The sequence below is a fragment of the Vespa mandarinia genome, chromosome 25, assembly GCF_050613455.1.
Source record: "Vespa mandarinia isolate Hongniang chromosome 25, ASM5061345v1, whole genome shotgun sequence".
Lineage (NCBI taxonomy): Eukaryota > Metazoa > Arthropoda > Insecta > Hymenoptera > Vespidae > Vespa > Vespa mandarinia.
The window spans coordinates 2,027,368-2,049,856 of NC_140834.1; the positions used below are offsets into that span (position 1 = coordinate 2,027,368).

At 25.8% G+C, this 22,489-nt stretch overlaps 3 protein-coding genes across 3 annotated transcripts; all 3 read right to left on the minus strand.

Moving 5' to 3' along the window:
- Positions 1-823: 823 nt before the first annotated feature.
- Positions 824-3,985, minus strand: LOC146872204 (odorant receptor 4-like). The gene is made up of 6 exons (XM_085664185.1): positions 3,564-3,985; positions 2,361-2,646; positions 2,046-2,145; positions 1,848-1,958; positions 1,076-1,231; positions 824-938 (listed from the first exon to the last, which is right to left on the minus strand). The coding sequence occupies exons 1-6, from the start codon at positions 3,874-3,876 to the stop codon at positions 888-890; spliced, it is 1,017 nt and encodes a 338-aa protein (XP_085520311.1). The 5' UTR covers positions 3,877-3,985; the 3' UTR covers positions 824-887.
- A 4,147-nt stretch (positions 3,986-8,132) lies between these two features.
- On the minus strand, positions 8,133-11,261 carry LOC146872205 (odorant receptor 4-like). The gene is made up of 6 exons (XM_085664186.1): positions 10,949-11,261; positions 9,712-9,997; positions 9,376-9,475; positions 9,179-9,289; positions 8,389-8,544; positions 8,133-8,251 (listed from the first exon to the last, which is right to left on the minus strand). Exons 1-6 carry the CDS (start codon positions 11,259-11,261, stop codon positions 8,201-8,203), a joined length of 1,017 nt encoding a protein of 338 aa, XP_085520312.1. The 3' UTR covers positions 8,133-8,200.
- Positions 11,262-14,847: 3,586 nt separating this feature from the next.
- Positions 14,848-20,155, minus strand: LOC118446659 (uncharacterized). Its single transcript, XM_085664214.1, has 7 exons — positions 19,997-20,155; positions 18,104-18,551; positions 16,872-17,157; positions 16,086-16,185; positions 15,860-15,970; positions 15,076-15,231; positions 14,848-14,938 (listed from the first exon to the last, which is right to left on the minus strand). The coding sequence occupies exons 1-7, from the start codon at positions 20,012-20,014 to the stop codon at positions 14,888-14,890; spliced, it is 1,170 nt and encodes a 389-aa protein (XP_085520340.1). The 5' UTR covers positions 20,015-20,155; the 3' UTR covers positions 14,848-14,887.
- Between the last annotated feature and the right edge of the window lie 2,334 nt (positions 20,156-22,489).

Genomic DNA, 22,489 nt, shown 5'->3' on the forward strand with positions numbered 1-22,489 from the left:
CGGCATTAAAAGATTTCCAGAAGATTCTGTACCATGAGATAAAGATCGTTTATTTTACTGTACAAATCGATATACACCAATGAGATTTGTATCGAGCAATAAACGGCATATATTGCAAATTTAACGTAACTATTTCTCAATGGCAATACACAATCGATCTTGAAGTATATCTCGTGAAGTAAAAAAACGTTCACAATCTCGAATGGTTTGATTTGAAAATAATCAAACAAAAAAAAATACAACAAAAAATGGAACATAAAAAGAGAAGGCCACAGATTAAAAGGAAGAGCGATATATGTAATCCTCTTGAGTCTTCAATAATTCTTCGACTTGTTACATTACAAAAAAGGAAACAGAAAAGAAAATTGTCTTCGAACGATATCTCCATACATAATGTTAAAACTTATCATATTTTATTTAATCTTTTTTTCTCCAGAAGTATTCAATATGTTATCATTCACATTTTTTTAATAATATAATTTAATAATAATTAATATAATTTAAATAATAAAATTATTTTTGTATTTCCTTTCTTCTCATTTTTTCTCATTTTCTTATCTGTACTCTTTGCATTTTTCTTTCCATCGCTACGATATTCAGTTCGTTTTTTATTGCAAGCATGGACGCACAGTCGAGATAACGAGGTTGTAAACAAGGAAAAATAAAATATTTTTAATATTACTATTTAGATAAATAAAAGTGTGCTTTTTCTTCTTAAATTAAATGTTTGAAATAAAGAGACGTAACATCGATTATTTAGTCAATTTTATTTTTTTGATAAGATGCCCATTATTTTTTAATTTTTTTTTTAACTAAAATGTAACACTTAAACTTCTCTATTGTTTTTTTTACCTTTCCTCTGTAGTAATTTATTGTTTTTGTTCTCTTTACATAAACGATCGAAGTACGGATAAATACGCCATTGATGTCTTGACAACCTAGAAACGTACGCAAACGTACGAATAAATGTCATTAATTATGATTTAGAAGATTATATAAATATATATACATATATTTATGGTGAAAAAAGGACAGGAAAAACGAAGAAAACAAATAAAATTTAATCATTACTCACATCTGTGAATGTAGTCAAAGACAGCACGAAAAATTTTCCTACAGTCAGTTGCATTTGTTTTGACGATCGCATCATACAAATGTGCATTAATTTAATCTCCTCTTGCGATATGTTGTACCATTTGCACTGATAAAATGATTCACCAAAGGATGAGCTCTGTAAAATATGTTTTTAATCATTTATTAATCTGTAATAACAATTTTCAATTATTTGCGTCAGGGAAGGAGTAGTGGATCGAACTGGAAAACATGACTTGTCAATCAGAATTATAAAAAGAAAAGAAAAGAAGAAAAAAATTTGCTTCCATATATGCTCCTGAAGTCATGAATTCCTGAAGTTCTGAAATGTGATGTCAAATTTTTTGCGACACAATATATATAATCTATATATTATATGAATTTAATATGTATAATATAGTATGATAGTGTGCGAAAATATACATATATATACATATTCATTTTTAAATATAAAAAAAATGTTCTATAAATATGATATCGAAAGAATGTAATTAGAAAATAATAATAAATATAATAAATAATGTGTCCAAGAAAAATATATGAAAATATTATATATGAAATTAAAATATAAAAAATAAAAGAGAAAAATAGATAACTATAAACAAATAGAAATAAATGCAAATGATTTATAAAAAGTAAATAATTAATATTTATGTCTATGTATTGTTGTCTTTATTTGAAAGTGTGTGAAACGATATCATTGTATCAGTAGTATAAAATGACATAATTGCGTGCGAATGAGATGATTTACGTACTTCACTAATAAGACATTCTCCGACATAGCAGTAAACCAATAGCGAGATTAAAACACGAGTTGCAAGTATGACAAAAGCGATTAACTTTTTTTGCTCTCCTGCTGATATACACTGGAAAAAAAAATAATTTAATCTAATGTTTTCTAAAAAAATATTTTCTATAAATAAGCAATAACGAAATGTTTATGTTAAATTTACAACGAGCGAGTCGTAACCAAGAAGACATAGATGAAGGGTACTTCCCATTAATTGTTGTAAAATTAGTAGGTTGAAATTACTTTCCAAAGAATCAGCTAATCTGAAATATTCTACACAGTATATGTATACATATATAAATATATATATATATATATATATATATATATATATATATATTTATATATATGCATATATTTAATTTATAAATTTCATTAATGCATATATTTAATTTATAAATTTCATTAATGCATACTTTTATTTATTTAATTCATTATTATTGGTATTATAATTATTCGTATTATTTATTATTATTACCGTACTAGACGTATGTGTCTCAATATTAATTTTTTTATTCGATGTTTACGATTCTCCGGATTATCCAAAATGTGCTTTACTTTGCAGGAAAGTGCAGAGAAAACACCGCTGACGTGGAGTACAAAACTGATTATTAGACAATCAATTCCGACGTAACCGAATATCATAATTAGTACTATTAAAAATTCATATAGACAAAGAAAAACGTAGAGTGTCACATTTGTCGGTTCGATCAGCGAATGAGTTTTGTATGGCAATACGTATCCGTAAGATGAATTCGCAATGACTGTAAGTAACAAAAGAATTATAAAAGAAACACTTTACATTATTAGAAACTTTTTTTTTTTTTTATTATACGATAACTATAGAAATAATTTAATTTCTCTATTTTATCTAATAAGAAATGATATCTGTAAAATCAATTTTAGATTTTCCTTGATATAATAATATTATAATTTCTTATAATCTTATTTTTAATTGCTTTTAAGAAAAAAAGAAATAATGTTAGATATAATCTTTTTCCATGTATCTTATGAACGTTACTCTTAACGAAAAATATTAGGATATTCAATATTTTTCTATAAAAGAAATTTTTTAGACGGACGATAATATTAATTTTTTTATAATATTTGAAATAAAAATAGTATTAAAAAGTTATTTTATGTGATTATTCTTTCTAAGTTTTTATATTTCGGCATCCGATATATAATTATACTAATTATCTTCTGTTCAGATAATATATATTTAACGTAAAAGATATAAAAAAAAAGAAAAACAATTAGAAACAAGAAAAATCAACATAAAAATATATTTCAATGTATATTAATATAAAGTATTTTAAATTTACAAAATTATAATACTATAATAAAGTGAAATAAAAAATTATACAATTATATATAATTGAAATAAATTAGAATATTTAAAATATATTTACTAAAAATTAAAACAATAAAAGTCGTCAGTCGTTACAAAAAAAGTTATTCACGATTATAAGAAAGAAGATGATAAATAAAAAGAAATGGAAAATAGTTGAAGAACCTTTACAAAAATTACTGATTGAAATGATAAAAAATAAATAAATATATAAGTTGTAGATTGTAAAAGAAAAAAGTTATTGTACTGCGTAAAATGGAAGAAAAAGAAAAAAACAAAAAAAAATCCATCAGTCATATATGATTTCATTTTAATTAAAAAAAAATTTACCCATTTCAATGTTGACAGTTAAAAAGGACAAAAAACACAACGTAGCGGCTGTGGAGCTTGTTCCTAAAGTGATCTTGACGATCATTAAACTAAAATTGTTATAATTCAAAAAAGCGATCTTTTCCTCATTGGTTTTGTATCTTTCTGGAATAAGATCGACTTTGATTTCCTTTATAATTTCGGCCAACGAATTGCTATTAAATCTGCATATGGATATTTTCAATAGCGCCATAAAATTGAACAAGTTTTCTTCTAAGCAAGCGATAACATATTCCAAATCCGATATGTTATTGGTAATCGAGACGACTCCCATTGTACAATGTGTGGCCAAATAAATAGAGAAAAAAATGAAAACCGGATCGTGAATGCTTTCTGGCCATATTCCTGCGCAATTTATCGTACGTTTGATCAAATCTATTACCCTTCTGGTACCGTGAAAGTCAAGTTCCTAAAACGAAGATTTTCTTATTTTTCTTATTCTTTTTCTTTTTCTTTATCTTTACATCCTTTATTTCTTTTTATTTATTTTTATGTTTCTAGTTTTTCTTTCTTTTAATCAATTAATTAAGTTAATTAAATCGTTTAACTTATTCGATAGTTATTGATAAATTGAATTTTTATTGCACTATATTTTTCGTTTCGTTTTGGTCTTTTTAAATTAGTCAATTACCACAAAATCAAAATTTTGTTTTTATATATCATTCCGTCTATTTTACATTCTTTATTATTTTCATTTATCTAATTAACTAACTATTTTGCTTCCTTGAAGTTTAATGATTAAATCAATTTTTCTTGCATATTTTTCATTTACTTTTTTTTGTTTTCATTACTATTTCGTACAATAATAAAAAATTATGAAAATAAATTAATATATCTTTCAATATAAATTTTCAATATAAGGTATTTATGTCTTTTTTCATATAAATGAAAAAAATAAAGAAAAAATTGTCATTCATTACGATTCGCCTTATAAAAAATTTTCACAATTCATTAATTTTTTTTCTTTACTATAACATTCGAATAGTAAAAAATTGTAAATATATTTTTCAAAATACGTATGGAAGAAAGAAACAACACGTCATTCGTCGATTCACTTAGTAAAAAACGATTCGTGATTTTTTACAATTTACTTAAAAAAGAGAATTATTTTTTAAAATCAATTTGAGAAAAAAAAACCACACACGCTTATACACGGCCACACGTAGTTTTCTGTAATCATATTTGATCAAAAAAAGAACAAGAAAACTGATAAATAGAAAAGAAGGGGAGAAAAAAAATAAATTTTAGAACACATATTCACCATTGCTAGCAAGGATGACACAAAAAGTAAAGAAATCAATGTAACTTCTGAACACCGATCGAGAAAACTTTCTTTAAATGAGTGCTCCCTATGATTTATTGATTCGACAATTATCTCTGTAATAGAGCTTCATCAATATTTCCTAATTTTTTTCTCTTTATAGCTTTATGGTAAGCACATATAGACGTGAGTGGAAACACATTCACTACCATAGAGAAACTGATTGATTTTAAAAATCGATTAATTGCATTTTAATGCACTTCAAACGAACACTTTCCATTCGGATCATTAAATCTTTTTATTGTACGATGGAAAAGTTCTTTCTATAAATTATTCTCTGTTCTTCTTGTATTCAATTTGATAAGAAGAAAAAAAAATTATCCACGAAAATCACTAAACATCGTGGCGAACAATTTTTATTCGTTTTTCACAATTTCCTCGTTCTTTTCTTTTTTCTCACTCAAAAAATCATTTGTTAACATTTGATCTAACACCTCCCTCAACATACTTCCACAACGTGACGAAAGCATGAAAATATTAACAAAAAAAAATTTTTGTTAGTATAACGAATCAGTGATCACCCATTCCTCTGGATACATCCTTGATGTGGATCACGTGAGTGTTAAGAACTTAACCAATCCTTCCTTTTCGAATTCGTCGTAATTTTTCTTTTTTTATTCCTTTGTTAATAAACGATTGTGATTGGATGTACGTGACAACAACGTATCAATCGAATTCGAGTCTCCTAATGCTCGAAGGTTAGAGAATAAATTCGAGAGTGAAAGGTCGTATAGCTTTTGCATTCGTCGGGCAGAGGGAAATGTAAGTTGAAAAGAGTGGGGATAAAAGACAGGAAAGAATGAGAGTTTGAGAGTTTCGTGGGTGGTGGTTGATGATTTACAATAATCTCGGATATTTTTTTCTTTTTTATTTTCGAAACTTTTTCTTTTCGATTCTTCGTCGTTTCGTTTCGTTCTTCTTTTCTTTTCCTTTTTTTTTTGTTTCCTTGCACTGCAATTATCTTACCTACACTATGTCTTACTTCGGCCAGTGACTTTTATTTTCTTCTTTACTAGATGGAACGTCCTCTTTCGAACGTTTACCGGACGAAGAGATGTGTTTTAAAAATAAGAATTTAATGGTCGTTCAACGAGGCATATGCATTGTAGGGAAAAGTATGCGCGAGTATTAATATAGCGTGTGCAATGATATAGTAAAGCACTGTAGTTGACGGTTCACGGTAAGGAAAGTTTTGCGTTTAGTTTATACAATTTCATATTTCTATTTACATTTTGTTTTAAAATGTAGATCGCCATGGAAAATTTTTCGATCCATTTAGAGGATTCTGAATTTTTTTTTTTATAATCGTAATCGGTAATTTATTTTACGACAAAATTTTGTGAACACTTCAGACGATTTTAAGACATTTCCATTTCTTTTTTTTTTTTTTTTGTATATGATAGTGTTTCGTCGAAAGTTTAATGAAAAATTAGACAATTTTGAAATGTTTTTATATAATATTGGACATTACCAATTAATGCTACGATAACTATTGTTATTAATTTAAACGATTTAGCAATTTTTTTTTTAATCTATTTTATATTTTTAATAATATTGGCCCCCGTGATATGTTACGGGATAAGTTCTACGATCAGTTTATACATTTCTAAAATTTTTCTTCTCCTTTTTCTCTTTCTTTTTTATAGTAACTCTTAGACTCTTAAAGGACGTACGTAATCTTCAATATCTACGGACAAGGAGAGCGAGAGCAAGAGTGAAAGAGAGAGAGAGAGAGAGAGAGAGAGACAGACGATAAATATGTCTCAACCATTATTTCATGATGACTAAGATCAGTAACACATTTAAAACAGGTATAATGAATACAGGTTCTACACGGATACAGCTGGTAAGAAGATATAATAATTAATAAATAATAAACAATGAATGTTTACTTTAAGCAATATTCTGAAAGATCTATGAATAGAGAAATCGAAGGGATCGATAACATACCTCGGAATGGGGGTGCATAATCTGAAATTGTAAGAAGTAAAATTAGCACTCAAATTTAAATGTATCCAATAATTTTATAATTTCCATATAAAATCAGTTAATTGGATAAGTTATTCATTTTTCTTGTTTTATTTTTCAGTTCAGTTCTCTTGACATGAATGATATTTCTTTTTTCTTTTTTTCCATATATGTGTATATATCATTGCGTAATGACAAAAATTTTATTTTAAATAACTTTAGTACACTAATATTAAAAATATATTAATTGTTAAACATTATAAATGTATATGTATATATATATATATATATTTAGGAATTGAATTACAATATTGAAAATTAAATATTTTTATAATTATGCGTATATAAATTCGAAAAAAAAAATATATATATATATCCATAGAATGTAGTAAAGCATAAAGATTTGGGAATAGTTTACATTCTTGTTATTTTGAAGTTGTCGATACGATTTTCGACAATGTTTTCTATGTATGATTGTGATGATAATAATCTAAATATTCCTCGTTATTTTCGAAGTATTTTCCGTCATTGACAATTTCAATCTTGATAATGATGATCAATATTACCAAAATCGGATGAAAACGAATAATTATTATCATTAACAACGTCAAACTCGGCACTAAAGTTTCCAAAAGATTCTGTACCATGAGATAAATATCGTCCATTATATCATACAAGTCCAAGTATGCCAATATGATTTGTATCGTGCAATAAACGGTATATATTGCAAATTTAACGTAATTATTTCTCAATGGTCATACACCACCGATCGCGATGTATCTTTCGTGAAGTAGAAAAACGTTCAGGATCTCGAATGGTTTGAAGTGAATGTAATCAAACAAAAAAAGAAAAAACATGAAAAAATTGAAAATAAAAAGAAGGAAACAGATTAAAAGGAAGAGCGATATATGTTATCCTCTTGAGTCTTCAATACTTCTTCGACTTGTTACATTACAAAAAAGGAAACAGAAAAGAAAATGATCTTTGACCGATATCTCCATACATAATGTTAAAATTTATCATATTTTATTTTACTTTTTTTCTCCAGGAGTATTCAATATGTTATCATTCACATTTTTACAATAATATAATTTAATAATAATTAATATAATTGAAATAATAAAATTATTTTTGTATTTCCTTCCTTCTCGTTTTTTCTCATTTTTTTATCGATTATTTAATCAATTTTATTTTTTTGATAAAATTCCCTTTCTTTTTTAAATTTTTTCTATAACTTAAATGTAACACTTAAAATTCTCTATTGTTTTTTTTTTACCTTCCCTGCTTAGTATTTTTGTTTCCGTTCTCTTTACATAAACGTCCGTAGTACGGATAAATACGCCATTGATGTCTTCACCACCTAAAAACGTATGGAAGCATATGAATAAAGGATATTAATTCTGATTCAGAAGATTATATAAATATATATACATATATTTATGGTGAAAAAAAAATAGAACAAACGAAGAAAAGAAAAAAAATTTAACTTTTACTCACATCTGTGAATGTAGTCAACGACAACGCGAAGAATTTGCCGACTGTCAGTTGCATTTGTTTTGACGATCGCATCATACAAATGTGCATTAATTTAATCTCCTCTTGCGATATGTTGTACCATTTGCAGTGATAAATTGATTCACCGAAGGATGTGCTCTGTAAAATATGTTTTTAAACATTTGTTAATCTGTAACAAAAATTATCAATTATTTGCGACAGGGCAGGGGTGGTGGTTGGAACTGAGAATCATGACAGGTCAATCAGAATTAAAAAAAGAAAAAAAAGAAAAAAAAGAAAAAAAGAAGAAAAAAATTTGCTTCCATATATGCTCCTGAAGTCATGAATTCCTGAAGTTCTAAAATGTGACGTCAAATTTTTTGCAACACAATACATATAATTTATAAATTATATGAATTTAGTATGTATAATGTAATATAAATCTGTCCATATATATACATATATATACACATTCCATTTTTAAATATAAAAGAATGTTCTAAAACAATAATATCAAAAAAATGTAATTAGAAAATAAAAATAAATAAATATAATAAATAACGTATCAAAGATAATATATATGAATATATATAGAATTTAAATATAAAAAATAATAGAGAGAAATAAATAGCTATAAACAAATAGAAATATATGTAAATGAATTATAAAAAATAAATAATTAATGTTTATGTGTTTGTGTGTGTGACTTTCTTTATTTGAAAGTGTAAAAGGATATCATTGTATCAGTAGCATAAAATATCATAATTGCGTGCGAAAGAGATAATTTACGTACTTCATTAATAAGGCATTCTCCGATATAGCAATAAAGTATTAGCGTGCTTAAAACACGACATACAACTATGACAAAAGCGATTAACTTTTTTTGTTCTCCTGCCGATATGCACTGGAAATAATAATAATTTAATGTAATATATTTTAAAAAATATTTTCTAAAAATAAGCAATAATAAAATTTATGTGTTAAATTTACAACGAGCGAGTCATAACCAAGTAGAGAAAGATGAAGGGTACTTCCCATTAATTGTTGTAAAATTATTAGGTTGAAATTACTTTCCAAAGTATCAGCTAATCTGAAACATTCTACATAGTATATGTATATATATATAAATATATATTATATATATATATATATATATATATATATATATATTTATATATATACATATATTTAATTTATAAATTTCATTAATGCATTCTTTTATTTATTTTATTCATTATTATTAGTATTGTTATTATTATCATCATCATCAGTATCATTATTAGTAATATTATTATATTTGTTGTTGTTATTATTTATTATTATTACCGTACTAGACGTATGTGTCTGAATATTAATTTCTTTATTCGACGTTTACGATTCTCCGGTTTGTCCAAAACGTGCTTTACTTTGCAGGAAAGTGCAGAGAGAACACCGCTGACGTGGAGTACCAAACTGATTACCAGACAATCCGTTCCGACGTAACCGAAGATTATAATTAGTACTATTAAAAATTGATAGAGACAAAGACAGATGTAGATTGTCAGATTAGTCGGTTCAATCAGCGGACGACTTTTGTATGGCAATACGTATCCGTAAGATGAATTTGCAACGACTGTAAGTAAGAAAATCATTATAATAGAAAGATTTTATTTTATTTGATACTTTTTTTCTTTCTTTCTTTATTAAACTATAACTATAGAAAAAATTTAATTTCTCAATTTTAACTAATAAGAAATGATATCCGTAAAATCAATTTTAGATTTTTCTCGACATAATAATATTATAATTTCTTTTGATATTATTTGTAATTGCGTTTAACAAAAAAAAAAATGATTTTATTTATAATTTCTTTTTCCATCTTATAAACATTATTCTTAAAGAAAAATATAAGGATATGCAATATTTTTCTATTATAAATATTTATAAACCGTACAATAATATTAATTTCTTCTTTTAATATTTGAAATAAAAATAATATTAAAAAGTTATTTTACGTGATTAAAATTTCTAAAGTTTCTATTTCGCACATCCGATATATAATTATACTATCTTCTGTTAAAGATAATATATATTTGATATGGAATATATATAAAAATAGAAAACATTTAGAAACAAGAAAAATCAACAAAAATATATTTCAATATATATTAAAATAAAGTATTTAAAATTTACAAAATTATAATAATATAATAAATTGAAATAAAAAAATTATACAATTATATATAATTGAAATAAATTAGAATATGTAAAGTATATTCACTAAAAATAAAAACATAAATAAAAACATTCAAAAAAATAAAAACAACAAATTCGATAGTCGTAACAATAAAAATTACTCACGAATATAAAAAAGAAAGTGATAAGTAAAAAGAAGAGGAAAATAGTTGAAGAACATTTACAAAAATTACTGATCGAAATGATAAAAAATAAATAAATAAATAAGTAGTTGAATTTAAAAGAAAGAAGATTATTATACGACGAAAAATGAATAAATGAATAAAAGAAAAGCAGAAAAAAATCCATTAGTTATATATGATTTCGATTTAATTATAAAAAAATTTACCCATTTCAATGTTGATAGCTAAAAAGGACAGAAAATACAGCATAGCGGATGTGGTGCTTGTTGCTAAAGTGATCTTAACTATCATTAAACTAAAATTGTTATAATTTAAAAAAGCAATCTTTTCCTCATCGGTTTTGTATCTTTCTGGAATAAAATCGACTTTAATTTCCTTTATAATTTCGGCCAACGAATTGCTATTAATTCTGCATATGCATATTTTCAATAGCGTCATAAAATGGAACAAGTTTTCTTCAAAGCAAGCAAGAACATATTCCAAATTCGATATGTTATTGGTAATCGAGATGACACCCATTGTACAATGTATGGCCAAGTAAACAGAGAAAAAAATGAAAACCGGCTCGTGAATCTTTTCTGGCCAAATTCCCGCGCAATTTAACGTACGTTTGTTCAAATCTATTAACTTCTTGGCATGGCGAAAGTCAAGCTCCTGAAACGAAGATTTTCTTATTTCTCTTATTCTTTTTCTTTATCTTTATCTTTACATCCTTTATCTTTTTTTAAATTATTTTTTTGTTTCTAGTTTTTCTTTCTTTTAATCAATTATTTAAGTTAATTAAATGGTTTAGCTTTCTCGAGAGTTATTGATTAATTGAATTTTTCTTGCACAATTTTCATTTATTTCTTTTTTTATTTTTCATTACTATATCGTATAACAAAAAAGAGAATTAAGAAAATTTTAATGTATCCTTCAGGATAAATTTTCAATATAAGATTTTTATATCTTTCAATATAAATAAAAGAAATACAGAAAAAAAAGTATCATTTATTACGATTCGCCTTATACAAAATTTTCATAATTCATTAAATTATTTTTCTTTACCATAACATATATGGATAGTAAAAAATTGAAAATATATTTTTCAAAATGCGGATGGAAGAAAGAAACCACACGTCATATGTTGATTCACTTAGCAAAAAACAACTCGAGATTTTTTATAATTTACTTAAAAGTGAAAATTATTATTTAAAATCAATTTGACAAAAACAAAAGCGCACATGCGTATGCACGGCCGCACGTACCCTTTTGTAATCTTATTTGATCGAAGAAGAACAAGAAAACTGAGAAACAGAAAAGAAAGGGAGAAAAAAATAAATTCAAAAGACACATATTCACCATGGCTAGCAAGGACGACATATATAAGAAAAAAACAGGGTAAATTCTGAACATCGATCGAAGAAAAGTTTCTTTAAATGAGTGCACCATATGATTTATTTATTGAACGATTATCTCTGTAATAGAGCTTCATCAATATTTCCTAATTTTTTTCTCTTTATAGCTTTATGGTAGTCACATATACACACGAGTGCACATACATTCAATCCCATGCACTGGCTGATCGATTTTAAAAATCGATTAATTGCAATTTAATGCACTTCAGACGAACATTTTCCATTCGGTTCGTTAAAACTTTTTACGATACGATAGAAAACTTTTTTCTATGAATTTTTGCCATTCTTCTTATATATAATTTCATAAGAAGAGAAAAAATTATCCACGAAAATCACTAAACTCCGTGATGAACGATTTTTATTTGTTTTTCACAATATCTACGTTCCTTTATTTTTTCTCTCTCAAAAAATCACTTGTTAACTTTCGACCTAACACCTACCTCATCACACTCGCATAAAATTACGAAGACATGAAAATATTAACAAGAAAAATTTTTCTTAGAAAAAAGAATGAGTGATCATTCTTTCCTCTGGATATAACACTGATGTGGATCTAGTGAGTATCTTGAAATTAACCAATCCTTTCTTCTCGAATTCGTCGTAATTTTTCTTTTCTTATTCCTTTGTTAATGAACGATTGTGATTGAATGTACGAGACAACATCGTGTCAATCGAATTGTCGACTAATGTTCGAAGGTTAGAGAATAAATTCTAGAATGAATGGTCGGATAGCTTTTGCATTGGTCAGGCGGAGGGGAATGTAAGTTGAAAAGAGTGGGGATAAAAGAACGAATGAGAGTTTGAGAGCTTCGTGGGTGGTGCGTGATGGTTTATAATAACCTAGGATTTTTTTTTCATTTTAATTTTCGAAACTTTCCGAAACTTCTTTTTGATTCTTCGTCGTTTCGTTTCGTTCTTCTTTTCTTTTCCATTTTTTTTTTTTTTATTTCCTTGCATTGCAATTATCTTACCTACACTCAGGCTAACTTCGGTCTTTGTCTTTTTCTTTCTTTTTTAATAGATGCAACGTTTTTTTTTCGAACGTTTACAGAACGAAGAGAAGTGTTTTAAACGTAACAGTTTAATGATCGTTCGACGAGGCATACGCATTATAGGGAAAAGTATGTTCGAGTATTAGTATAGCGTGTGCAATGATATGGTAAAGCAGTGTAGTTGACGGTTCACGGTAAGGAAAGTTTTGTGTTTAATTTACACTATTTCATATTACCATTTACGTTTTGTTTTAAAATGTAGATCGCTATGGTAAATTTTTCGATCCATTTAGAGGATTCTGAATTTTTTTTTATAATCGTAATCGCTAATTTATGTTACGTTAAACTTTTGTGAAAAGTTCAGACGATTATGAGACATTACCATTTTTTTTTTTTTTTTATATAACAGTATTTCGTCGAAAGTTTAATTAAAGATTAGAAAATTTTGCAAAGTTTTTATATAATATTGGACATTAACCATTGATGTTACTGTAAGTAATGTTATTAATTTAAACGATTTCGCAATTTCTTTTTTATTCTATTTTATTTTTTTAATAATGTTGTCCCCCGTGTTATGTTACGGGATAAGTTTTGCGATCAATTTAGACGTTTCTGAAATGTCTCTTCTCTTTTTTCTCTCGCTTTTTTATAGTAACTCTTAGACTTTTAAAGGACGTATGTACACTTCAAGATCTACGGACAGGGAGTGCGAGAGAGAGAGGGAGAGACAGAGAGGATAAATGTTTTTCAGCCATTACTTCGTGAATCAGTCCATGTAATCTGGACGCATTGCCTATTACACAAATGTTTGCGTATAGTAACACATTTACTAGGACTAGGATTAGTACTATATTTAAAACAGGTATAATGAATACAAATACTACCATGGACACAGCTTTTAAGAAGGTATAATAATTAATAAATAATAAACAATGAATGTTCACTTTAATCAGTTGAGTTTTCTGAATGATCTGCGAACAAAGAAATCGAACGTAACTTTTTCTCAATAACCATACACCTCCTATCAAGAAGTATTTGTCGTGAAATAAAGAAACGTCCACGATCTCGAATGGTTTGATCTGAAAATAATTAAACAAAAAAAAAAAAATACAACAAAAAATGTAAATTAAAAAAGAAGACAACAAATTAGAAAGAATCAGGAGATTTACGTCATCCTCTTGTCTTCATTACTTCTTCGATTTTTTACATAAAAGAAAAGAATCAGAAAAAAAATAATCATCGATTGATATCACCATACATAACGTTAAACTTTATTTTATTTTATTCAATTTTTTTTCTCCAAAAGGACATTTTCATTCACATTTTTATAATAATATAATTGAATAATAATTAATATAAATTAAATAATAAAATAATTTTTGTATTCCTTTCCTCCTCATTTTTTTTCTTTTTCTTATCTTTGTTCTTTCGATTTCTTTTTTTTTTCGCTACAACCTTCAATTCGTTTTTTATCGCAAGCACGGACGCACAGTCGAGATAACGAAATTGTAAACAAGATAAAATAAAATATTTTTAATATTACTATTTAAACCAATAAAAGAGAGCTTTTTCTTCTTAATTTAAGTATTTGAAATAAAGAAACGTAACATCGATTATTTAATCAATTTTATTTCTTTGATAAGATACCCTTCCTTATTTTTCATTTTCCGTTTTCTCAATTTGAATGTAACACTTAAAGTTCTTTTTTGTTTTTTTTTACCTTTCCTCTGTAGTATTTTTTTGTTTTTCGTTCTTTTTACATAAACGTTCGAAGTACGGATAAATACGCCATTGATGTCTTCACAACCTAAAAACGTATGAGAACGTATGAATAAAGGATATTAGCGATGATTCAAAAGATTATATAAATATATAAACATATATTTATGGTGAAAAAAGGACAGAAAGAACGAAAAAAAGAAAAGAAATTTAATTTTTACTCACATCTGTGAATGTAGTCAATGACAACGCGAAGAATTTGCCGACGGTCAGTTGCATTTGTTTTGACGATCGCATCATACAAATGTGCATTAATTTAATCTCCTCTTGCGATATGTTATACCATTTGCAGTGATAAAATGATTCACCAAAGGATGAGCTCTGTAAAATATGTTTTTAAACATTTATTAATCTGTAATAACAATTTTCAATTATTTGCGTCAGGGAAGGAGTAGTGGATGGAACTGGAAAACATGACTTGTCAATCAGAATTATAAAAAGAAAAGAAAAGAAGAAAAAAATTTACTTCCATATATGCTCCTGAAGTCATGAATTCCTGAAGTACTGAAATGTGATGTCAAATTTTTTGCGACACAATATATATAATTTATATATTATATGAATTTAATATGTATAATATAGTATGATAGTGTGCGAATATATACATATATATACATATTCATTTTTAAATATAAAAAAAATGTTCTATAAATATGATATCGAAAGAATGTAATTAGAAAATAATAATAAATATAATTAATAATGTATAAAAAAGAAAATATATGAATTTATATAAAATTAAAATATAAAAAATAATAGAGAAAAATAAATAATTATAAATAAATAGAAATAAATGTAAATGAATTATGAAGAGTAAGTAATTAATATTTATGTGTATGTGTGTGTGTGTGTGTGTGTGTGTATATCTTTATTTGAAAGTGTGAAAGGATATCATTGTATCAATAGCATAAAATGACATATTTGCGTACGAATGAGATAATTTACGTACTTCATTAATAAGACACTCTCCGATATAGCAATAAGCCAATAGCGTGCTCAAAACACAACCTGCGGTTATGCCAAAAGCAATTAACTTTGCTTCCTGTCCTGCTGATGTACTCTGAAAATAATCATAATAACAATTAAATCAAACTTTGTTTAAGAAACGTTTTTTAGAAAAAAAAAACAAAAAAAAAACAAAGAAAAACTTAACATAATTTGTATTTTATACTTACAACGAGACCGTCGTAACCGAGAAGACATAGATGAATGGTACTTCCCAATAATTGTTGTAAAATCAGTATGTTGAAATCACTTTCCAAAGATTCAGCTAATCTAAAACATTCTACTTATGTAGTATATCTATATATATGTATATATATCTATATATACATATATATAGATATATGTATATATATATATGTATATATATATATAAGTTCTCTTATTTTTATTATATTCGTTATCATGTAAAATTATAATATAATATATGTAATATATTTATTTAATTAATTTAAAATTATTATTATTATTACTGTTATTATTATTGTAATTAATATAATATACATATTATAATAATATATAATAGTAGTAATAATGATATCCGTATTAATAAACATAATATATATATATATATATATATATATATATATATATATTTCAAAATTATTTATTAATTGTAATAATAATAATAATTACTGTTATTGTTATTTTCTTCTATTTCTTCTATTTAATGTATTATTCATTGTATTCATTCTACATATACACATACAAATATATATATATATATATATATATATATATTCATATATATACATATATATATATATACATATAAATATAATATAAATATAAAATATTATGTGATGATATTCTCGTATAGTTAGTAATGTTAATTAAATAATATATATTTGTCATTAATAAATATCATTAATATATATCAATGAGATTATCTTCGTTCTCATCCTCATTATTATTATTATTGTTGTTGTTATCTTTGTCATTATTATTATTATCATTACCGTACTAGACGCATATGTTTCAAAATTAATTTCTTTATTCGATGTCTGCGATTCTCCGGTTTGTCCAAAACGTGTTTTACTTTGCAGGAAAGTGCAGAAAAAAGACCGCTGACGTGGAGTACCAAACTGATTAATAGACAATCTGTTCCGACGTAACCGAAGATTATAATTAGTACTATTAAAAATTGATATAGACAAAGAAAAACGTAAATTATCAGATTTGTCGGTTCGATCAGCGGACGACTTCTGTATGGTAATATGTATCCGTAAGATGAATTTGCAACAACTGTAAGTAACAAAACAATTATAAAGGAAAGATTTTATTTTATTAGAAACGTGTTTTTTTTTTTTTTTTTATTAAACGATAACTATAGAAATAATTTAATTTCTCAATTTTAACTAATAAGAAATGATATCTGTAAAATCAATTTTAGATTTTTCTCGACATAATAATATTATAATTTCTTTTGATATTATTTGTAATTTCTTTTAGCAAAAAAAAAAAATAATTTTAGTTATAATTTCTTTTTTTATCTTATGAACATTATTCTTAACGAAAAATATAAGGATATGCAATATTTTTCTATAAAAAATATTTTTAAAACGTACAATATAATAAAATATTTTTTTAAATATTTGAAATAAAAATAATATTAAAAAATTATTTTAAGTAATTAAAATTTCTAATTCTAATTAATTTAAGTGATTAAAGTTTCTATTTCGAACAATCTATATATAATTATACTAACTATCTTCTTTTAAAGACAATATATATTTAATGAAGAAGATATAAAAAAAGAAAAACAATTAGATACAAGAAAAGCCAACATAAAAATATATTTCAATATATATTAAAATAAAATATTTAAAATTTTCAAAATAATAATAATATAATAAATTGAAATAAAAAATTATACAATTATATATAATTGAAATAAATTATAATATTAAAAATATATTCATTAAAAATTAAAACAATAAAAGTTGACAGTCGTTACAATTAAAATTATTGACGAATATGAAAAAGAAGATGATAAATGAAAAGAAAAGGAAAATAGTTGAAGAACTTTTACAAAAATTACTGATTCAAATGATAAAAAATAAATAAATAAATTAGTAGTAGAATGTGAAAGAAAAAAAAATTATTATACAACGTAAAATAAATAAATGAAAAAGAGAAAAACAAAATGCATTAGTCAAATATGATAACGATTTAATTATAAAAAATTTACCCATTTCAATGTTGGTAGCTAAAACGGACAGATAATACAGCGTAGCGGCCGTGATGCATGATAAAATAGTGACCTTAACGAACTTTAGACTAAAATTGTTATAATTTAAAAAAGCAATCTTTTCCTCATCGGTTTTGTATCTTTCTGGAATAAGATCGACTTTGATCTCCTGTAAAAATTCGGCCAAAGAATTGCTTTTCATTCTGCATATGCATATCTTCAATAGCGTCATAAAATTGAACATGTTCTCTTCTATGCAACCAATAATATATTCCATGTCCGACATGTTATCGGTAATCGAGACGACTCCCATTGTACAATGTAAAGCCAAATAAACAGAGAAAAAAATGAAAACCGGCTCGTGAATCCTTTCTGGCCAAATTCCCGCGCAATTTAACGTACGTTTGTTCAAATCTATTACCCTTCTGGTACCGTGAAAGTCAAGCTCCTAAAACGAAGATATTCTTATTTCTCTTATACTTTTTCTTTTTCTTTATCTTTATATCCTTTATTTCTTTTTATTTATTTCTAGGTTTCTAGTTTTACTTTCTCTTAATCAATTAATTAAGTTAATTAAATCGTTTAACTTTTTCGAGACTTATTGATAAATTGAATTTTTATTGCACTATATTTTTTGTCTCGTTTTGGTCTTTTTAAATTAGTCAATTACCACAAAATCAAAATTTCATTTTTATTTATCTTTCCATCGATTTTGCATTTTTTTTTTTTTATTATTTTCAATTATCTAATTAACTAACTATTTTACTTCCTTGAAGTCTAATGATTAATTCAATTTTTCTTGCAAATTCTTCATTTACCTTTTTTTGTTTTCATTACTATTCCGTATAATAATAAAAAATTAAGAAAATTTTAATATATCCGTCAATATAAATTTTCAATATGAGGTATTTATGTCTTTTTTCATATAAATGAAAAAAATAAAGAAAAAACTGTTATTCATTACGATTAGCCCTATAAAAAATTTTCACAATTCATTAATTTTTTTTCTTTACTATAACATTCGAATAGTAAAATATTGTAAAAATATTATTCAAAATATAGATGGAAGAAAAAAACAACACGTCATATGTTGATTCACTTAGCAAAAAAACAACTAGAGATTTTTTATAATTTAATTAAAAGAGAAAATTATTATTTAAAATCAATTTGACAAAAACAAAAGCGCACATGAGTATGCACGGCCACACGTACCCTTTTGTAATCTTACTTGATTGAAAAAAGAACAAGAAAACTGATAAACGGAAAAGATATGATAAAAAAAAAAAAAAATAAATTTTAGAACACGTATTCACCATTGCTAGTAAGGACGACATATAAAAGAAAAAAAAACTGTGTCAGTTCTGAACACCGATCGAGAAAACTTCCTTTAAATGAGTGCACCCTATGATTTATTGATTCAACAATTATCTCTGTAATAGGGCTTCATGAATATTTTCTAATTTTTTTCTCTTTATAGCTTTATGGTAGTAACATATACACGCGAGTGCAGATACATTCACTCCCATACACTAACTGATTGATTTTAAAAATCGAAAAATTGCATTTTAATGCACTTCAAACGAACATTTTTCACTCTTATCATTAAAACATTTTATACGATAGAAAAGTATTTTCTATGAATTATTCGCTGTCATATTCTTGTATATAATTTGATAAGAAAAAAAAAAATTATCCACGATAATCATTAAACGTTTTGCTGAACAATTATTATTCGTTTTTCACAATTTATTCGTTCTTTTCTTTTTTCTCTTTCAAAAAATCACTTGTTAACATTTGATCTAACACCTCCTACGATACACACCCATAACGTAACGATGATATGAAAATATTAACAAAAAAAAATTTTTGTTAGGACAACGAATCAGTGATCACCCGTTCCTGTTGAAACATCCCCGATGTGGATCAAATGAGTATTGTGAACTTAACCAATCCTTCCTTTTCGAATTTGTCGTAATTTTTCTTTTCTTATTCCTTTGTTAATGAACGATTGTGATTGGATGTACGTGACAACAACGTATCAATCGAATTCGAGTCGACTAATGTTCGAAGGTTAGAGAATAAATTCGAGAATGAAAGGTCGTATAGCTTTTGCATTGGTTGGATGGAGGGGGATGTAAGTTGTAAAGAGTGGGGATAAAAGGCAGGAACGAATGAGAGTTTGAGAGTTTCGTGGGTGGTGGGTGAAGGTTTATAATAACCTAGGATTTTTTTCCTTTTAATTTTTGAAACTTTCCGAAACTTCTTTATGTTCTTCATCGTTTCGTTTCGTTCTTCAATTCTTTTCCTTTTTTTTTTGTTTCCTTGGATTGCAATTATCTTACCTACATTGTATCTAACTTTGGTCTGTTTCATTATTTTTCTATTTTAATAGATGGAACGTGTTCTTTCGAACGTTTACCGTACGGAGAAACGTTTTTCAAAAGTAATTTAATGATCGTTCGAAGAGGCATATGCATTATGGGAAAAAGTATATGCTATTATTAGTATAACGTGTGCAATGATATGGTAAAGCAGTGTATTTGACGGTTCACGCTAAGGAAAGTTTTGTGTTTAGTTTACACTATTTTATATTTTCATTTACGTTTTGTTTTAAAATGTAGATCGCTATGGTAAATTCTACGATACACTTGGAGGATTTCTAATTTTTTTTTATAATCGTGATCACCAATTTATATTACGATATAGTAGTGTGAACAGTACGGACGATTTTAAGACATTTCCATTTTTTGTTGTTGTAAATAATAGTGCTACGTCGAAAGTTTAATTAAAGATTAGAAAATTTTTCAAAAGTTTTTATATAATACTGGACATTACCCATTTATGCTACTGTAAGTAATGTTATTAACTTAAACGATTTCGCAATTGTTTTTTTATTCTACTTTATTTTTTTAATAATGTTATGTTACGGGATAAGCTCTGCGATCAGTTTAGACGTTTCTGAAATTTCTCTTCTCTTTTATCTGTTTACTTTTTTATAGTAATTCTTAGGCTCTTAAAGGACGTATGTACTCACAAGATCTACGGACAGGGAGTGCGCGCGAGAGAGAGAGTGAGAGGATAAATGTGGCTCAGCCATTATTTCATGAATCAGCCCATGTGATCTGGACCCATTAACTATTGGACAAATGTTTGCGTATAGTAACACATTTACTAGCACTAGGATTGGTAACACATGTAAAACAGGTATAATGAATACAGGTTCTACACGGATGCTGCTTTTAAGAAGGAATAATAATTAATAAATAATAATCATTGATGGTTCACTTTAAGCATTTGAGTATTCTGAAAGATCTATGGACATAGAAATCGATGGAATCGGTAAGATACCCCGCAATGATAGCGCATAATCTGAAATTGCAAGAACTGAAATTAGCACACAAATTTAAATATATCTAATAATTTTACAATTTCAATGTAAACTCAATTAATCCGATAAGTTATTCATTTTTCTTGTTTCATTTTTGAGTTCAGTTCTCTTTATATGAATGATATTTCTTTTTTCTTTTTTTCCATATATATATATGGAAGTAATGATGACAATTTTATTTAAAAAAATTTAAATACACTAATATTAAAAATATAATAATTTTTAAATATTATACATACATATATATATATATATATATATATATATATATATATATATATATATATATATTTAAGAATTACATTATAATACAAAAAATTAAATATTTTTATAATTGTGCGTATATAAATTTGAAAAAAAGAAATATATATATATATATCCATAGAATGTAGTAAAGCATAATGATTTGACAATAGTTTACATCGTCGTTATATTGAAGTTGTCGATGCGATTTTCGACAATGTGTCCTATGTGTGATTGTAACGATAATAGATTGAACATTTCTCGTTGTTTTTGAAGTATCTTCGGTCATTGACAATTTCGATCTTGATAGTGATGATCAAAGTTACCATAATCAGATGAAGTCGAATAATTATTAACTTTAACAACGACACACACGCCACTAAAGTTTACATAAAGATTCTGTAACATGAGATAAAGGTCGTCTATTATATCGTAAAAATCCATATATCCCAATGTGATTTTTATCCAGCAATAAACGGGATAAATTGGAAATTTAACGTAACTATTTCTCAATGGCCATACAATACCGATCGCGAAGTATCTCTCGTGAAGTAGAAAAAGGTTCACGATCTCGAATGGTTTGAAGTGAAAGTAATCAAACAAAAAAAGAAAAAACATGAAAAAATTGAAAATAAAAAGAAGGCAACAGATTAAAAGGAAGAGCGATATATGTTATCCTCTTGAGTCTTCAATACTTCTTCGACTTGTTACATTACAAAAAAGGAAACAGAAAAGAAAATGATCTTCGACCGATA